The sequence below is a fragment of the Phascolarctos cinereus genome, unplaced genomic scaffold, assembly GCF_003287225.1.
Source record: "Phascolarctos cinereus isolate Bilbo 61053 unplaced genomic scaffold, phaCin_HiC Scaffold_726;HRSCAF=1367, whole genome shotgun sequence".
NCBI classification, from domain to species: domain Eukaryota; kingdom Metazoa; phylum Chordata; class Mammalia; order Diprotodontia; family Phascolarctidae; genus Phascolarctos; species Phascolarctos cinereus.
In genome coordinates, this window is record NW_027556098.1 from 297,543,827 (window position 1) to 297,563,975 (window position 20,149).

Sequence of the window (20,149 nt, forward strand, 5' to 3'; positions counted from 1 at the left end):
AACTTTTATTTACTTTTCCATGTTCTCCTGGTCAATATTAATAGTAATCTTTCATAGTTAGGTATCCATGGGCTTTATATAAAATATAGGGGGTTATCTTGGGCACTCAGTTTCTATGGTAGTTTGTTGACCACACATCATTTGAGAGTAAAGAAGTCTTGGGTGCACATGCTGGCTGGGTGACCAAAGATAAGTAACTTGGTGTCTCAGTGCCTCAAGCTATTCTCAAAGACAAGTTGCAGATCAGACAAAGAGCTTTGCCAGGAATTTTCCACACTGCTTTGATCACAGGTTTAGAGTAAAACAAAACTAAAAAACAATTAAATAGCTAAAAGAAAATATGATATATCTGCTCCTCCATCCTGATTAATCTGACTTTTCTGAAATAAGCAACACCTCAAGTGAAACAAAAATGAGTTTTTTTGAAATATTTCTATCAATACCAGTAGTACAAACCATTTAAGTAGCTTTAAATTGAGAATAGTATAGGTTCTCAAGGTCAGCACTAGCTAAATAGATAGCATGCTTTTACTGAGTACATTTTTCCAGGTAATACTTATGTTTGTTTCTCAGTGATTCCAGCCCACTGAAACTAGTATTCCCTAGTATCTAACTAAAGCCTTGAAATTTTAGTTAGCTGTCAGAAAGCTATGGGAAATAGGTTCTTGCTAGAATAATGTAAGAAAGACCTGATGGCATTTTTAAAATTCCTAAATAAATCTAAAAAGAAAAAGCTCCTGAGAATTTCCTAGGCCCTCTTAGATTAAGGACTCATGTAATTCTCTATTTCTCTAATTTGGGAGACCAAAGGCGTTGTCTTATTATGCATATATGAATATATACTCAGACATTAAAATGTAGCCTATTAAGTAGAAGACAGACTGATTTTAAGCCATGTTGAAGCAGATGCAGCCAAAGTTAAGAGAAACACATGATATGTGAAACAGAACTGTGCTTTTGAAAGGTATACCAATTTCTTGAAGCAGATCTTTTAATTCTTTATGAAAAGACCCATAATTTGGTCTAAATTCTTGAATAGGCCTGTGTCCTAGACCAAATAATTGCTCAACTTTTCATCATTCTGTTGGACCAAATTATTCCCCTTTCAATAAATAAGATCTTTTTTAAAAACTTCGTATCTCAAGCACCCTCTACTCTGCAAAAGTGGGATGACAAACCACAATGCCAAGCTTAGTGCCCTGTGCCTATGAGTCATACACACAGCCAAAAAATGTGGCCATAGTAACACTGTTATGAGGTAGGGAAGATGAATTCTAGTTTGCATGACATTCTTTGATACTACCAAATATTAAGTTTACTTCCTTCTTGTAAGGAAAACAAGAGAGATATATATTTTATCTAGCACAGAAGAATCTCTAGCACTATTTGGGCATACATCTTAAACATTTTAGTAGTTAATGATTATATTTTGTAGGTTGTCTGATGAATAGAGCACTACATTAAAAATAAAGAAACTTTATATATGCACAATATGCTGCATTATCTTCAGCAAGCCATTAGACCCTTTTATCCTTCACTTTCTCAACCTCTCCTATAAGAATAAAATGTAACTTTCTCTCTCTGTCTCTGTCTTTTTCCCTCTGTCTCTCTGTATGTCTCTGTCTCTGTCTCTCTGTGTCTCTGTGTCTCTCTCTCAGGAATACACACACACACACACACACACACACACACACACACACACACCCTACCTCATGATTGTGAGGATAAACAGTCAGCAAATACTTGTTAATCACCTACTATCTACCAGGCACCGATAAAATTGTAAATACTTTGGTTCAGAGAAATAAGTAACACTTGATCCATACAGGAAAAAATCGTGGAAGAAAGTACAATTGTATCCTGTCTTATGAATATGTAACAATAATAATCACTTACATTTATATTGCTCTTATTTGTATTCTTTGTAGCAATTAGACTTTAAAAATACCCAAATGATAAAGTAACATCAAACCATAATTCCACGACTCAGTGGCACCTTCTGCATAGACACAATTCCAGTTGGAGGTTCGTAATGGCCTTTCTAATGTTGTGTAAAACTGTAGCTATATTGTCTTAAGCTTTCAGAAGATAGGAAGAAATGCTGGTTGAGTACCTAGGGTAACTTTTCAGTGACAGAAATGGTCCTCCCCCTGTATCCCTATTTAAGTGGATTTTATTTATAGCTTGCATTGTTGCTCCTACCTCATTTTCTACTGGCCAGTACTTTTAACCCAACACAGCCTATTGAGTGAAATAACTTTGTATAGCCTTTAAATTCTTTTTGATCATTCTTGCTATGACATACAAGTGTATGTTCTATAGAAACAGAAAGATTGTCATGGTCCAAATACTTTATATCACAGTCCATAAAAGCAACCCAAACCTAAATATTAAGCATACAAAAAAGAGACCCATCTTTTTGTCATCAGTATTTCCTCTGACTGAATCACTTCACCTTGATAGTGAAACAAAGTACTCAGTGTGGTGGTCTTTTTGTTTTGGTTTGGTTTGGTTTGAAGTCAAGCAAGCTTTCGAAATTCGACAAAACTGAAAGGTATCAATGATGAGATGGGTTGCACTAAACACCATCAAGTAAGTACAGTGGTTGCTACCAGTTGGTATAAGGATAAGCTTGTAGCCTTTCTAAGATAAGCACATCATAGTGGTTAATGGTGAACTGGATAATGATTTATTTTCCAATGTTAACTTATACAACATGAACCAAGAAACAGAAATAGCAGTGTGAAACTAAACCATTTTTACATGGCCTAATAGATGTCGTAAGAAAGACAATGTTTGAGAGCTTAATTTTCAAACAATTACCTTGATTGAAAGCATCTTTTCCTTATCCATTCCTTTATTTTTTCATTTTCTTTTATTTTGCTGTGAAATTGTCTATGGATATGGCTAATAACCCTGTTAAATAACCCTCTCATAGGATGACTTTAATTTCATAAAAGGCTTTCTCCTAAAGAATATATAAAATAATTACAAGCCCATCCACTATTAAAATTATTTAACATACTATGTCTAATCTTAAAACAAAATGTACTACTTTAAAAGTTACTTTTCTTTCTAAGGATCAAATTTCACAAAGACATAACTTTCAGGTTATCTAAAAGCAAATTTTGCCTAATATTTACACATAATTATAAATTAAAATAACCCCATTCTCTCCCCAAGAAAGAATTTGTTCTGTTTTTTAAACAGCTAGTACAGTTTCCCCTGGATTATTAGCTATTCCTACATCTCAATCTGATTCTTCTTGCAAAGATATATTTAGAAAAGGACCATTGGTGCTTTGCTCTAGGGGTATGGATTTAGAGGACATTAAAAGTACTTCTTTGGCAAAACAACAATACAACTTAAAACCTAGTTAGCAAGAATAATTGGTTAATAGTTGGTGGACTGACACAAGCTCTCCACTGTCCCACTCTATCCCATCAGTAACCTCACACTCAGCCAAAGGTCTTCATAATGGTTCCCCTGCCTGTGATTTTTTTGGTAGTTGTTCTAGGCACAACTATTTCTAATTAAGGCTCTGTTTTCTAGTGATCACAATGATACCCTAGTATTGTTCACTTTAGAGAAGCCCACTTAACTCCTTAAGGGCTCTCATATAACACAGATTTAGGTAAACTAATTTTCTAAACTAATTTAGGTAAACTAATATTCTAATTTGTGCTGTGTAAATGGTCCCATAGGAGCTAAATGAGTGCCTCTGAAAGTGATCATTTTAACCTGGAAAGATATTTGCTAATCAAATGCATCCAGTCAATGTAACAACTACAAATATGTAACTTTTTAAAATATTAAAAACAGATTTTTTTGGAAAAATATTAAATAATCTATTTAATAAAATACACAAATTATTTATCAAATTAATTATATTTCCAAATCTATTGTTTAAACACCAATTATAACCATACTTAGTTTGTATAACCTTTTCAATTTCCATGGAACTTGTCAGCACTCAATATTTATTGAATTACCATGAAACCAAGACAGGCAGTGTGGAGTTCATGAACAGAGGAATTGGAGTCAAAAAGGCCAGGGTTCAAGTCCTGCCTCTAACACATACTGTGTGATTATGAACAGTCATTTAAACTCTCAGTGTCCTAGAAAAATTCGCCAAGACTAAGTTACAGATGAGTTGCAGATCTGCATTGGTGAAGAAAGTTTTTCCAAGGGGAGTTTTCTACACCAGTGAAATCAGAGATCTAACCAAAAATCAGTAGAGCCAAATATTTCCAAGGTTGAAACTACTCTCTGGTTTTAAATGAAATTTCACTAAATGAGCCTAAAGTACTTCTTTCTCAAGTATCTATTTTAAAACCAGGACAACTTAGAAAAATAAGACCCACTAAACATTTTATAATATTATATATTTAAAGTGCATAACAGTATAACAGAAGAATTAAAAATATTTTCACTCACCTACTTAGTGTTTTTTTTAGATATAGTAATTGATCTTCTAGAGAAAATTTAAGACATATTATCTCTATCCATCGTAACTGTTCTCTTATAGAGGCAAATCTAGAGAAAACCTACTTGGGGAATGTGCTCTATGCAAGGGATAGATTAAAATGAAGGCATGACATCCTGAGGCTTAATTACTTAGTCAAAACAACCAAAATGTATACCTGATCCTCTTTTCTAAATAAGAGGCAATGGCTTTAACAATCAAAATAGAATTGAAACCTATTTCCTAAGGTCTGACTTCCTGTCTAGAACCATCAATACCTACAAAGCTAAACCAGAGCATGGGGCCACAAATCTTACAAAAAAAAAAAAAAGCAGAACCTCTATGCTCAATTTAACTGTGTGGTATGGAAGATAGACAAGAAATCAGTACTTAAAGATTTGCTAGCATTCTCCTTCAAGGAATAAAATGCAACCTGGAACAATATTTACCTACCTTTAAATGCTGACCTTCTGCAAGGATCCAAGACATAATCCCTTAAATCCCAGTTTATCAGCATTTTGCCAAAGCTTCTATCTAATTGGTCATCAGCACAAACTATTTGTCTTATGGAAGAGCTATAAAAGGAGAGCTACCAAATACCATAAGCATATTTATCACACTTGAAAATAAGCAAAATAATCCAGACTTCTGATTTGGATTGCAGTGGAGGGGGTTGTAATATGGTAATGAGAGGTTTATTTACCGTGTGGGAGAAGCTTATAAAAGAGCTTAAATCCTCATTCCTTCTAACATCTTAACAGCTGTGCAGTTTCTTACAAAATATGTTTTATCGTTTCAAGAAATGCTGTTAACCTCGCAGTTTTAAAACTGAATGAACAAGGCCTCTTGGACAAATTGAAAAACAAATGGTGGTACGACAAAGGAGAATGTGGCAGCGGGGGAGGTGACTCCAAGGTTAGCCTCAATGTCACCAAAGCGGGTAAACAGTATGTAAAGTAATTGGTGCATCTGCTGGGGTCCTTCCTTCTGGCCTGAGACTAGTGATGCCTACCAGGACTGCTGGTAAAGGCTTTTCATGTACTATAGTATGCAATTACTGTCAAAGCAAAAATATTCGCATCTGTTGTCAATTTCAGAAATTAATCCAACCTAAAAGGAATTTTTCATTCCAGCACCAAGTCCTGTGGTTTTCAGGACACTGTGGATAAGAAGTCAGGGGCAGGAGACCAGTCTTTAGCCTAAATTACATCATGTAGGGGTGTAGGGATGTATAGTATAGAGAAGAGAAACTAAGAGCACAAAACAATGGATTCTGATGGGCTTACTTTCAAGAATTTGGATATAAGGATTAGAAAAGAATAGAAGTATGACTTTCTTGAGAAACTTGGTATGGTGGCAACAAAGAGCAAAGAGACTAAATCAGGCCTTTTTTCCTCCTTACCATTACAGGGCCAGAAACCTTTTCAATGATGTAACAAGGACTCCAAGGATGAGTAGACATGGATAGGATGGGCTGAGATCCACATCTTTATAGGAAGTACTCCCATTAATGAGATCACAGATCCATTGGCCTGTTGGAGCAAAGACCCCGCTAAACCCTAAGACCTCCTTGGGCTATCTTTCAGTGAGTCAGTAACCTAACAGATTCCAATTACAGCTATGTAAGGAAATAGAAATTAGTGTATGGTAACTAAAAACTGTGTCCTCTCTTAAAATACAGCCAAGGTCACCTTAGTCTACTATCACCAAATTTCTGCTTTTGTTTTTCCTTTCTTACTGATTGTCTATAAAAATAAGGGCAACTAAGTTTTGTCTTTACTTCATCTCTTATTTCCAGCATATTCCTATGACCTTTTTTCCCCTAAGCAATGCTTGATGGGGAAGAAAGGGAAAATTTATATAGAAGATAGAAAATATCATTGAGTGTACCAAGAACCACATTTCAATATGTCCTGTGAGGCTATATATGTAGGTGCACTGCAGTGTAATACTGTTAGGGAAACCTGTATGCACACATGGGCTGCACATAGGTACAACTAAATGGTTGTTCTCAAGCGGTTTGTAAATAAAATGAAAGTTGAAATATGAGCTTTAAAATTATGCCTTTGTTATAAAATCATTTGTTCTTTTTGATAATACTTTCTTTTATTCCAGTATCCAAGATACAAAATTTAATATTATTATGAGAGAAGCCTCCTGCTTTGCAGGTTTGTGGTTGGAGTTTTGAATATTCATAAGGCTTCAGGACAACTCAAGGTGATGACACTTGGTTTTGAATAGGCCTTTTGGATGTGTGGATCTGCTTGCAGAGGCATGCATCTGACTGGGAAATGCAGATAGTCTCTGGAGAACCCATAAATACGTCAGTACTAGCTTGGAAAACTAGAAATGTCAGCTTCTCCCAATCCAGTTCAATATCCCTGGCCCAACTATAAATCATACAATGTAAGAATTGGATGACCTCTGAGAGATCATCTAGTCCAACCCCCTTTTCTAACAGAGGAGAAAGCTGAGGTCCAGAGTGGTAAATGTGGAATTCAGCTCAGCACCTTCCGATATATTCTCATTCTTTCAAGAGAATTGAGAGAAGAAAAGAAGGGGCATATATACTGTATAAATATCTTTGACCTGGAAAGAAGGGGGAAAAGAAGAGATTATAGTCTCCATATCTCCTCCATTCCCCTAGTTCTGAGGAGATATTCTATGACAGAGTATTAAGGAGAAAGAGAAAGGAGGAGTAAGAAGTATAAAGCAGGATTCATAGATTTCTCTATTTGTTAGAGTCTCTTGAAGATAGGAGGATAAAAAAAGGAGAAAGGAAAATCAATAAGATGCCATTACTTAGATGTGCTCTCAAAGACTAATTGCCTAATTTGTTATTTCCTCTATGTGTTAAAAAAAAATTATTTAACCTTACTTCAATAAGAATACCTAAATTAATAACATTACTATGTAAAGTAGACATGTAAAAATATATACTATACCATCACCAGAGCGTTTGTCAATGGAATTTTTAATATCATTCAAAAAATGTTTGTTGACATGGCTGTTTTTATGAGCATTACAAGGAAATCTAGAGCCAGACTTGATGGATAAAATTCTCAAAGCTAGCCAACAATGAAATGCCTCCTTTTGTTTTCTACCCTGGCCTAATTACTTTAACTGGGGAAAACCAGGTAAATAAATGTATAAATTTAAAAGAAAATGAGGATTCATAGGCATGTTTTGAATCAAAAACTCAGTAAGATTTCATCTTTATGTGAATCAAAACTCTAATCATTCAAAAATGAAACAAGTTTATGTTAGTCAATATTCTATTATATATTACAACTATAAACTCTGCAATGGTATGTTAAAATGAGGACTGAAAAAGTTATTTCAAATCTTCAAATTAAAAAGAAAACTTTTAAAATACATTTATTAATAAAAAGTTATTGAATGGTTAAACAAAATGCAGGATGTAATGGATAGTTTTTAACTACTTGAAAAGATACCTTTCTCCTCTTTCCCCAACAATCCTCTATCTGAAAACTCTCTATATGTTTTCAGAGACTACTATATGGGTGACCCTGTGATAGGTTCTATGGAGGATACAAATATAAATGAAATAGCCCCTACACTCAAAAAATTGCCATTTAATAGGACCAACAATTAAGGAATAACTGATAAATTCTCTGTGGGTGTAAGTTAATGTCCAAACCCATCACAAAACCTGGGTTTGAATTCTTATCAGTCTACCTGAGTGGACTCAACTGTGCCTCAGTTTCCTAATCTGTAAAATGAGAGTTTGACTACATGATCTGTAACCTATAATCTGCCTAGTGAAGCATGATGAATTTTTCCTTAGAGCTACTGCCCAGAAGACAACCACTGGAATATATACTATTTATCTCATAGAATATCAGAAAGATAATCTGATGATCCAGCCTACCCTACCCAGTCATTTAATAGAAAATGAGACCGAAGGTCAGAGTAACAACCTAGAGAGCCCAGGTCTTTTGGGTCCCAGGCCAGTACTCTTTCTATGACAGCAACTATCCTTATGCCTACACAGAATGAGTTAAATGAGCAAATAGCAACTAGAGGAAATAATTGTATTTCTTTAGAAAACAGTTATACAGACACAAGTACATTCTTTAAGCCAATAAATCCCCAGCACTAGTGAATATCTTCTCTTCTTTGCCCCCTCCAACAATATTTGATGTTAATGGAAGCAAAGAAAGTGTCAGAAGACACTAAACTTTCTAATAAAGGGTAGTTTCTTAAAGTAGTCAAATATTCGGGCTACCTCTTATACACAATCTAGGGGTCTGGCACACTGAAGCATTTTTAATTATATTACAAAAACTTCACTATATAGTTATAACAACTTGATTACATGAATATGTTGAAATTAAATTGTGTTTAGATTTATGTTAAGGAAATTATCTATGTTAAATATTACCACGAGGACAGAAGATTATAAAGATCTGTTATTCCAGCAGAACTCAAGGGTTTCTACTTTAAAATAATATTGATGAATGATCTCCTTTTGTATTTTAGGCATGAATGATCTTTTCTCAACAAAGCCCAAGTTATGTTTCCCTTGGCAAGGTGTGATATATGAATAGTAGTGATATGAATATGACAGCAGTTATTAGGGGCATGCTTCATGGCATAAAGTAAAATCCTATCATCATCCTAACTGAAGGCTATAGGCAGCTTCTACAAAGTCAGTCTGTTGACATATACACTTTCATAAATTCTGAAAAGAAACAAAATAAATGAGTTTATGAAGTAAGCCAGTTAAATTTTACATTGAGACACGTCTCTCAATATTAGAAAAACTGTCCTAAGCCAATAGTTTTGGGTTCACAGTAATTGCATACCTTTTATTTACCAATTTTCCCTAGCAGTATGTGCCTGTTACCTAAAGCGATGGAGCAGGCCCCAGTCGTATGTCTGTTTCTAAACCTGGGCCTATAGCACAAGACATAGCACCCTCTGTGGCCTCTGCTCTGTCACTTTACCATGCGATTCTAATGTAGTTTTACTTGAATAACATAAAATAACATATATAATGTTATTTATGTTATTTTCCACGTGAAGAACTCCTGTAAACCTTGCCGTTTTGAAACTCAGTGAGGCAGGCGTCTTAGACAAGCTGAAAAACAAATGGTGGTACGATAAAGGTGAATGTGGACCCAAGGACTCTGGAAGCAAGGTTAGTCACTGCAGCTCGGGACCTCCTCTTGTGCTCACCCAACACCAAAGGGAGCCATGGTCAAACCCAGATGGAAACTAAGCAATGAGCATTCCTCTTCCTAGCACAACCCCACCCATTGAAATTAATTGCATTAGCTTTTAAAAATGGGGCCTGGCTTTAAAAAAAATGCAACCCACTTGCTCTCCCAATATTAAGGCTTTAAAAAAAAATAAACTTCACTAAATGCAGAAAAGATTCATTGGAATTTCATGTAATATTAGTGTTGTCCAGCTTAATATACCACTGGTAAAAAGTAGAATGGATTTTATTTTATTTTGTTTCATTTGCTTTAGGGTTCAAGAGCCCAAGACTTCATCAATTCAGGAGCTCTTATTGAATTTACAAAACAAGAAAGGGGATGATTACCTTTAGCCAGTGGGAATACAGAAAAAATTTATATTAAAGAAATGAATGTTCAACCAGAAGAGTTCAATAATGCTGATTCCCCAAATTGGCAAAGGTTCCACTTTAATTTAAAGAGGCACTATTACATTTATGTCCCATCAAACGAAAGTATTAGTTGCATTTCCAAGTTATGAAGTCTCTGATTAATGAAATCTGGTTTTGGAAAATGGTAGAACCTGTAGTTCTGATTCTACTGGATTCAGATGAAATTAATGCTTACCAAAACAACAACAACAACAACAAAAGCATAGCAAAGTAACAGGAAATATATATATGAATTATAGATATGCTGGGGGTTTTTTCCATCAAGGCTTCTGATTGTGTAAGTATGGAGAATTCATTCTGTTCCCACTTTGATGCAGATGGCAACTCCCTTGTAACTTGCAATCTTTTTAAAGAGTTGCATATGGCATGTGATAGGTTAAACGAATGATCCATAGTCACACAGATGGTACATGTCAATGATGAGACTTTGTCTATTCTGCCACGCTGCTTTATATATAAATAAAGCATGTATACATATATATATGTATATACATATATAATACACATATATATAATACACATATATATGTGTATTATACACACACACACACACACACACATATATATATGTATATATATATATACATATATATATATATATGTCTAGTTCCAATGTATTTGAACATGTGTGTTTATTGGCAATGAACCATTCTTCTGTAAAGGAAGAAAATAGCACTTATTGTTTAATATGAGGCACATAACCTTGGGGCAATTATGAATGGAACTTCACAGATTTGAAGTAGGAATCAGGCAAAGTTCCAAATTAATCATTTCTTATTGGACTATCAGATTCTTCAGAGGGTTTTCCTCCCCTCTTGGCCACAATAGCATTGGTCTTTCAACCAGAACAGAATGAGAGCCTTCTTTGAGATGGCAAAGTTTCTTTAACCTCTCTAGCCCAGACAATTGATGTCTATGCCATGATATGCCTTAGCAGAGATGAAGTCTACAACAGAATCATTGTAAACTCATACCAGGTTACCAGGACTACTCCAGCAATGCAGAACAAATAGTGCACCTTTAAATTAAACCACCAGTAGTGCTGTTCATGTTTTCCATTATCTTAATTCTGAGAAAATTATAATAAGAGGCCATTGCTTAGGCCACTAACTCCCTTCAAATGCTTCATACACGTGTGGGGTTATATGGTGTCCTGCATATTACATGGTAAATATATTTTCAACTGTAGAAAAAGTTTTCATGATGAGAAAATCCAGAGGTTAAGTTGTGTGAACATCTTAATGTCCCCAATAAACAAAAATCATGTGCCTGGCTATTTCAGAATATTTTGCAATAAGATGCATGCCCTAAAACACTATATAATTAAAAATATCTTAGTAAAAATGGAAATAAGATCATTTTAAAATATTCAGAGCTGTGCTAAGATATGAATAATTTCATTGCTGCAATACTTTTGTAGAACAAAGCTACCTATCCATGGCCAATATAGCATGCATCTGTCACGTCAATGTAATATATATGAAGAATGAATCTTTTTGGTCCTTACTTTGCCAGTTAAAGGGATTTCCCTATAGAGAATGGCCTTAAAAATGATTAAATAGCCTGTCACTATGTATGCACATGATTATTCAAACAATAACCATGAAAAACTGAAATGACTGGTGTTAAGAACCTTTGTTACTTAATAAAGGGTGGGATGGGAGGGGGAGGAGGACAATCACTCTCCTAGTAAAATGGTAGATGTTAAAAATGTGCCTGTCATTTTACACAGTCAAACCAACCCACCATCCACATAACAAACTTTTAAATAAACCATTTTCGCACTTGTCACCTACCTCTGACTTTATATCTGAATGTTTCCTGTCTGTTGATATGGGAGAGTGAAATGGTTTTAATTGTTATTTCATAATGTCAATATCCCATAGCTGTCACTGAATCCAATTACATCCCAAATATGCAGGCAATCAAAGTAGTCTTGCTTGGGATGAACTCTCCATAAATGGCTTTATTTTAAAATCCATCAGCCCAAAAATTCATGTTAAAATCCTTCTGACCTAAAGGTTGTATATATTTATACTTGCTACCTGAATGCCACATTGTTCTTATTGCTTTGGAAAGGCCACATTTCCATCACTAACTGAAGTGATTCTCTCTCCCCAGGACAAGACGAGTGCCTTGAGCCTCAGCAACGTAGCTGGAGTCTTCTACATTCTGGTTGGCGGCTTGGGCTTGGCCATGCTGGTGGCTTTGATAGAGTTCTGTTACAAGTCCAGGGCAGAGGCAAAGCGAATGAAGGTGGCAAAGAGTGCACAGACTTTTAACCCAACTTCCTCGCAGAATACCCAGAATTTAGCCACTTATAGAGAAGGTTACAACGTATATGGAACCGAAAGTGTTAAAATTTAGGGGTAGGACTTAGGGCCAACTACAGTGAGTGGGTGATGCATCCTGTAAATGCAGTGTCGTGACCTGTCTGTCCAGTGGTGGTATGCTTGCTTCGAATTAGAGCTTTCTATTTTTTGGAAACCAGTGCAAAGTGGTTCAGTTTCTTTGGCTGCAGATGTATGGTACACTCTTCTGTGTTGTTCATAGACATCTGCATTGCAAGGGTCAAACAAACAAACTAAAAGAACTTTGTTGTTGTGAATCAATCCAAAGAGTCCTGCTACATGAAATTCAAGTTAAAGCAAAAAAGAGACCTTTAGTTTAAAGGTCTAGCACATAGGCAGTTATTTTCCTATTTCTGGCTAAGGTCATTTTTGTTTCAAAGAGCTCCCTTTCTGTACTGCATAATTGTTAAGTTGCCAGGGACCAGATGTGGTTTTGTCAGTATGTAAGTTCATAGGTCTAAAGTTGAAAGGTACCTTAGAGGACGTTCAGCCTAACCTTTCTTTTACAGATTAGGAAACAGAGGCCCAGGGATAGTAAATAATTTTCCCAAGATCATATAGGTTGTATGTGTCAGAAGTGGGATCCAGAGCCAGAACTTTAGCAGTTGTAGGTGAATCCTGGTTATCATTGACACTTTTTTAGGTTCAATTCTGCTTTCAGGTTTAAACTCTTGTTGAAGTGAGTGAGAATCTCAGGCTTATACCAGTAATAGAACTGAAGCTACATTTGAGATTTTAGTACCATAAGAGGGATCCAGCAGAAGTGTTCTCATGAATGGAGGCAAATCAAATTTATTTTTAAAAAGGCACCTGTTTGCAAGTCCAGATCAGTTATAGAGGGTGTAGCTTATATACAATAAATAGTGGTAAGCCATCAGTAAGACCTAGCTACAACCCTGTAAAGTAGGTGTAATTTTCCGCCTTCATGACTCTTAAGGAAACTGAGCATCGGAGGAATGATTTGTCCGACGAGATAGAAACTACTTTCAGAAGTCTAAAATCCATTCCTTTTTTTCTACTATCAGATTAAGTGGTTTTAGATTAAGCTTTGAGGAAATTTGTCCTAAATTCATGTCCAAAGTCCATTTTTAAAATAACATATTAAATGATTAATCAGGAGTATTTGTTCTGACATTGCAAATTGATGCATTGGAAAAGACCCTGATGTTGGGAAAGATTGAAAGCAAAAGGAAAAGAGGATGGCAGAGGATGGGATGGATAGGTAGTGTCATGGAAACCACAAACACAGACTTGGATAGATTTGGAAAGATAATGGAGGATGGAAGGGCTGACATGTTATGGTCCATGGCATCATGAAGAATCAGAAACAACTGAATAAAAACAATAAAAACAACAAATCAAAGACTCATACAATTTTCAGTAGGAATAGAAAATAGCTCCAAGGTTGTACAAGAAAAATTTGCACTACAGTTTGGTATTGACTCCTAGAAGATTGAAATGAAGAAAAAACAACTTGAAACTATTCTAAATGGTAGTAGTTTCTTTCTTTTAAAAATCACCCTTTTTGCTGTTATCCTATTGTTTTTTATCTAGAATTCAGAAAGGCAATAGCTGAATCCTGCAGAGTATAGTTTATCATAAAGGAAGTCATTCTCCCACTTTTACAAAGAAGAATTATACCAGGAAGAGCAGACTGCCACATTCCACCCAGAATGCTGAAACCGTTCAATAGCTCTGGGCAATTCATCCACCTGCTGGACCCCAAACCAAAGAGATGAAAAGTTGGTGGGCATTCACTCATCGTACTGTTTCAAGAGCTGTTCAACATTTCCACAGCCTAGAAAACAACCTGTCATCAGTTTCCAGAGCTCAAAGTTCAGAAACATTATGTGTGGAATTTTATCGTTTATTTTGTAAAAGCTCTTTTGCCACTGCATCAAAAACATGACTTTCTTGGCATGGAAAGAGCATTCTAATCATCTGCAGGGACTGAAAATAGATAAATAAGACAATAGAAAAATTTCAACTATGACCCTACCCCAAAATATATAAATAAAAGAATAACTTGCAATCCAGTCCATTGAAAATATTATTAAGACGTTTAAAAATAGACATGCCATCAGTCAGTGCTTCCTTTTGCAACATTAATATGAAAATAATATTTTAGGTCGACTAAATGACATTGTAGTGTGCATCCTATATAAATCCTTTTGTCTCTGAGGTTGATGCCTTTAGGATAGCAAATTTCAGAGGAAAGTATAGCATTGATATTCCTGTATTCTTTCCAGTCTTAGAAGCTTTCAGGGTACAAGCTAGATAACAAAAGCCTTCATAAGAAGTAGTTCCATACTGCAGTCATGCACCAAATTTTATATTTTTTGACAATGTTCCTTCTATCTCTCAATACTGTGATTCAACGGTAAAATATTTTTGTGACTGTGGAAATGAATATTGAAATTTCTTCATAAAAGATTACAAAGAAAGATAACCTCAAAGATACTGCATTATATTGGTACCTATAGTGAAGCCCTAAGAAAACAGGCTGTTGATAATAATATGAAAAATTTGCTTCAACTAAAAACACCTTGACTACAAGGTTGACTTTTTTTTCTTAATGTTAAGTTGAAGAAGTAAATCTATTCTTCAAATGCTGAAAGTAGTGACAGAACTTAGTTGGTCATACAATTTAACAAAGAATATCCAGTTTATCCTATCTATAAATGCCATCATGCTTTCAATTATGTTATTCCTTGCCACAAAAGCCCATATTTTTAATACTAATACTGTCCTCAGTGATACTAGATTGGCAAAAAAAAAACAACCCATAAAATATCCTAATCTCCTAAGAAGAATAATTTAGGGTGACTAAGAGGGCAATGGGACAACATATGAAGTATGTATATATGAGCTACTTCATACTACCAATGGACAATTGACATGTCGTTGAAATGGTATAGAAGACTTCATCCAGAATATGTGTATCTAGAAAAAGAGATGAGCCTGACATGTAGAAAGAATGACAGAACATAGATTGATAGCCCAAGGACTTCAATGATATCTATAACATGTTGAAAAGAATCAAAGGCAGGACTCCAACACAATGTTATCAGTCAAGAGCAAGAACATGGGCAAGAATCACGCAGGAGGAGAAAGTCTGGAAGCCCATATAAAGGAGGGTGCACATCTGTGAAATTATGGATCCACCAAAGAAGTAATATGCCAAGAAACATCTAAAACAACAATAAAATTTAGTGAACAGTCAAATATTCTGACCATTTCCATCCAGCAATATTGTACACCTCCAGGTGTGGATTTGTAGTTGACCAGCCACAAAGAGAAATCACAAGTTGGATGAATATCCAGGAACCTTATCCAGGACTGTGGGTAGGCACAATCTGACTCCTATACTTAGGCAGGTTCAAACATCCCAGGACTCCAGAAGATTAAATTAGGACAAAGAGAGCCAGGGGGAAAAATAAGCCCAGAAAATCCAGAGTTGTCCTGAAGTATATTCTCTGGGGAATTAATGACAATAGATAATACCTAACTACAGCTCTGTAAGTTAATTATAATTTTCCTCATTCTTGATTGTTGAGGAAACTGAGGATTAGAAAGATGGCTTGTCCAAGCTTATACCAAATGAAAAAGCTGATGCTTAGAAAATGTGTCAGTGGGTATAGCCATGGAATAGTGCACATATAGAATATTTGGAATGGAAAAACATAGTGATCAGAAAAAAAATAGAGATCAGAGGAATAAATAAAAATAATAGCTGGAATTTTACATAATGCTTCAAGGTTTAGGAATTGATTGATATGTATAATTTCCTTTGATCCTCACAACAACTCTTTGAAGTAGGTACTCTAATGCCTATTTTAAAAAGGAAGAAAATGAGACATAGAGAAGTGGAATGACTTGCCCATGTTCACACAACTTGTAAGTATTAAAGGCAGGTTTCAGACCTAGTTGTTTCCTAACTCCAAGTCCAGCTTACTTTCCTTAAAACCAAGGTTCTTGAAGGAGTATTACAAATCATGTCGTTCAAGTCCTTCATTTTAGAGATGGGAATTGAGGCCCAGAAGGGTTAAGGGACTTGTCCAAGATCACATAGGTGATAGGACTGACATGTGACCTGTGTCATCTGATTTCCATATCACTGATGTTTCTACTAATGCACATGCTCACTCCCAAGCCCTATCATGTTACAAATGAGAAAACCTAGAAACAGAAAGAGAAACTGAACTTGCCAAAGTCATACAGCAGGCAGATCCAGGGTGTATTGACCTCTAACATCACATAGGTACCCCTTAAAGAACTATGCCCCCCCAAAAAATATTGTATCAACAATATCTGAATGTTGAAAGAGAACTGAGAGCTCATCTACGTAACCAAAGTACCAATCCTGTTTGCGGTGTTCCCAATACATCTGCTTAATGACCTCCAATGACAGGGAATCCACTGTTTATTAAAGTGTGCCATACCATTTTTGGTACTGCAATCATTCTTAGGAAGTTTCCCTTTTTACTGAATTGAAACCTCTCTCCCTGAAACTTCTATCATAACCCTACTTTTAATTTTTTTCTAATTTTTTAACATTTTTATTTAAATTTTTGAGTTCCAAATTCTATCCTCTCCCTCCCCTCCCCACTCCCTGAGACAGTAAGCAATCACATCTAGGTTACATGTGAGCAATTATGTAAACATTTCCATATTAGTCATTTTGTACAAGAAGACTCAAGTAAAAGAAAAAAAATGAAAGAAAAAAGAGTGAAAAATAACATGCTTCAGTCTGTATTCAATCAATATCAGTTTTTTTCTCTGGAGGCAGATAGTATACTTTATCACCAATCCTTTGGAATTGTCTTGGATCATTGTATTGCTGAGAATAGCTGTCATTCACAGTTCTTCATTGAACAATATTGCTGTTATTGTGTACAACATTCTTCTGGTTCTGTTCACTTCACTATGCTGAATCAGTTCATGTAAGTCTTTCCAGGTTTTTCTGAAACCATCATGCTTATCATATCTTATAGCACAATAATATTCCATTACAATCATAAATCACAGCTTGTTTAGCCATTCCCCAATTGATGAGTCCTACCTTTTATAACCAAGTAAGACAGGTCATCTATACAACAGTCCTCCAAATATATGAAGATAGATATCATGCCTCACTAAATCTTCTCTTCTCTGGTCTAAAAATTCCCAGTTCCTTTAATGGTAGTTGTATGACATACTGTAAATCTTTGAGAAATAAGGTCACATCAGAACAGGGGTGGAAATAGACAAATCAAGAGCTCATTTTTCAGTTCCTTTATTCAACTTTATCTACTGTTCTGCTCCTCCTGCATGTGTGGAATCTCAGCTTCTTTTTCATTTACATTTGGAGAGTAGCTCACCTAGGCCAAAGTCAGCTATGCATTTATTGCACTCATTTAGAGTGTAATTTATCAATTTTATGTCTGCTTTTAAAAAGCACATGCCTAGTGTATATTTTCCATCTATGACCATGGCATTTCCCACCCCAAAGCACTAATTCTACAGGGATTAGGTGAAGATCTCCAAATAGATGAGGAGCACTGATCTTTTTCTTCATACTTTTTGTTACCCTTATTAGCCATAGCTACCAATTGCAAAGCTGTTAGCTAGTCAGTTGGGGTCACCTGTCCATTTCTAACTGTACTTCTCAAAGCTGACTCTAAGTCATTTGAGGGCAAAATGTGTGAAACTGACCAGATTTCTTACCTGGACTCTGTCACTAACTACCTATGGACAGGTCACTTCACTTTCTGGGGCTCAGTTTTATTATAAGCAAAATGGTAAGTTGGAACAAATGATATCTAAGGCCCTGTCTACTTATAAAAGGTTTATGGTTTTAATACCTTCAGTATTCATACAAAGTAAGTACAGACTAAAGGATTTCCTGAAGAAATTAGCAAATCCAGAAACAATAAAGAAATAAAATTTCTCCTCTGGACTTAGATGAGTCAAATGATTGACCTTATATTCTCTCCCTGTTAACCTGCCTTTTTTAGAAATTAACATTCAAACTCAGGTCCTAGAAACAATAAAAAGATCTCAGTAAGAATAACAATACTTCTCTTATTATACTTTTTTAAAACTGCCTGCTATAGCAAGAAATTTGGGGGCAAAGATACTAGAGGAGGGATTCAGAGGCCTACCCCATAATAGTCTGGGGAAGTGTCCCTACTGATGGTCTTCCATGCATATTGACATATTCTTTCTTGATTTGTATCCCTCTATTAAAAATGCTCTTTAAAAATCTATACTTAAATGTCCATACTCAGCACGTAGTCAGCTGTACGTCAATACTTGTGCTGTTTCGGTCATGTCATTAAAGTGGTGTGAATGAATGAAGATGTTTGTGTAGAGATCTGTTTAGTTAAAAGAGGACTTGGCATGAGTTGCAGCTATATATAGACTGTTGATCACATTTTTGAAAGAAGAGTTTTTCTATTTAAAAACTTACATAGCTAAGAAAGGACAAGATTTTATATACATATGTGTATATATGTGTATATATATACATATATATATATATAATATTTAAAACTAAGTTCAACTTAATCTTGATTAAGGTAGGCTATTCAGCATAGAGTTGCTTAGGCTAAGGAAGCTACCCTCACTGCTAAGTAAATCCTTGTTTTGCATTTGCCTTAAACTTAATTGTTTCTTCTAAAAATTATATTAATCACAATCTCTAAATTGACTTCTTCCCAATGTAGCTGAATGCTTTTTATGTGCAGTTCTTCTAAAACCAAAAGCAAATGAAAATGCAGATGTCTAAATATTAACATTTTGGTGTTTGTTGTATCACATTCTGCCAATAGAATAGAAATATTGTAACACTTTTTTCCCTGTTTCCTTTCCATGCAACCTAGCTGACCTTTTCTGAAGCCATAAGAAACAAAGCCAGATTATCCATCACAGGGAGTGTTGGAGAAAATGGCCGTGTATTGACTCCCGACTGCCCAAAAGCTGTACACGCTGGAACCGCAATTAGACAAAGTTCAGGATTGGCTGTAATTGCATCGGACCTACCATAAAAACCAAAAAAATAATTGAGTGCCTTAATTAAAACTGTGTTGGTGACTGATGGAAACACAGAACAGCCTGTCACGACATGGGGGTTTCAGTGATGAACTCCGAAATTTGGCTGAGAACGGGAAGTACGTCCAAATGCGCCAGACATCATCAGCAACAATGTGTGCATGAGCTCAGCTCGGAAACCCAAACTCAGATTTTATATCAGGAAAATTCATAATTTAGATTTTTGGGGGGGTGGGAGGGGCGGGAGCTGGGATGGGTGTATTAACAGCAACAAATTTCACTCGAGTGAACTTAAACTAATAAGACTTGCCGATTAGCGCATTAAACTGTGAAGGACTTGCTCAGAAAGGACAACACTTTTACCTTGGACTTTGCCAAGAGGGATTAAATAGCTATAGAAGTCAATGAACATGCTAACCTGTGTCTCCTGAACATCCATATATTCAAGGAAGAATATCCAGCTGTGGAAATGAGTCACAAAACTGTGATGAGAAAATAATAAACAAACATGTAAATCCTGTGAAAAGTAAAAGAAATTATTTACATTTCCTTTGAGGAAAAAGAGGAATATTGAAACATGCTTGCTTTTTAACTGATGTAAATTCGGTAGAGGACAACACAATTCTTTTTTCTAACCATCTTAGG

General features: G+C 35.4%; 1 protein-coding gene across 5 annotated transcripts in view; it reads left to right on the plus strand.

Annotated features, from left to right (window-relative positions):
- The window catches only part of GRIA4 (glutamate ionotropic receptor AMPA type subunit 4), a 465,778-nt gene extending 446,050 nt beyond the window's left edge, over window positions 1–19,728 (plus strand). For 2 of the 5 annotated variants that reach the window (XM_020996162.2, XM_020996161.2), the window contains 3 exons: window positions 9,515–9,629; window positions 12,243–12,377; window positions 19,336–19,728. In XM_020996162.2, coding sequence (XP_020851821.1) covers window positions 9,515–9,629; window positions 12,243–12,377; window positions 19,336–19,500 — 415 coding nt within the window. In that variant the 3' untranslated portion in view covers window positions 19,501–19,728. Of the gene's footprint in view, window positions 1–5,265; window positions 5,381–9,514; window positions 9,630–12,242; window positions 12,491–19,335 lie in introns of all 5 variants that reach the window. The other 3 variants (XM_020996163.2, XM_020996164.2, XM_020996165.2) reach the window with 3 other exon arrangements.
- Window positions 19,729–20,149: the final 421 nt, after the last annotated feature.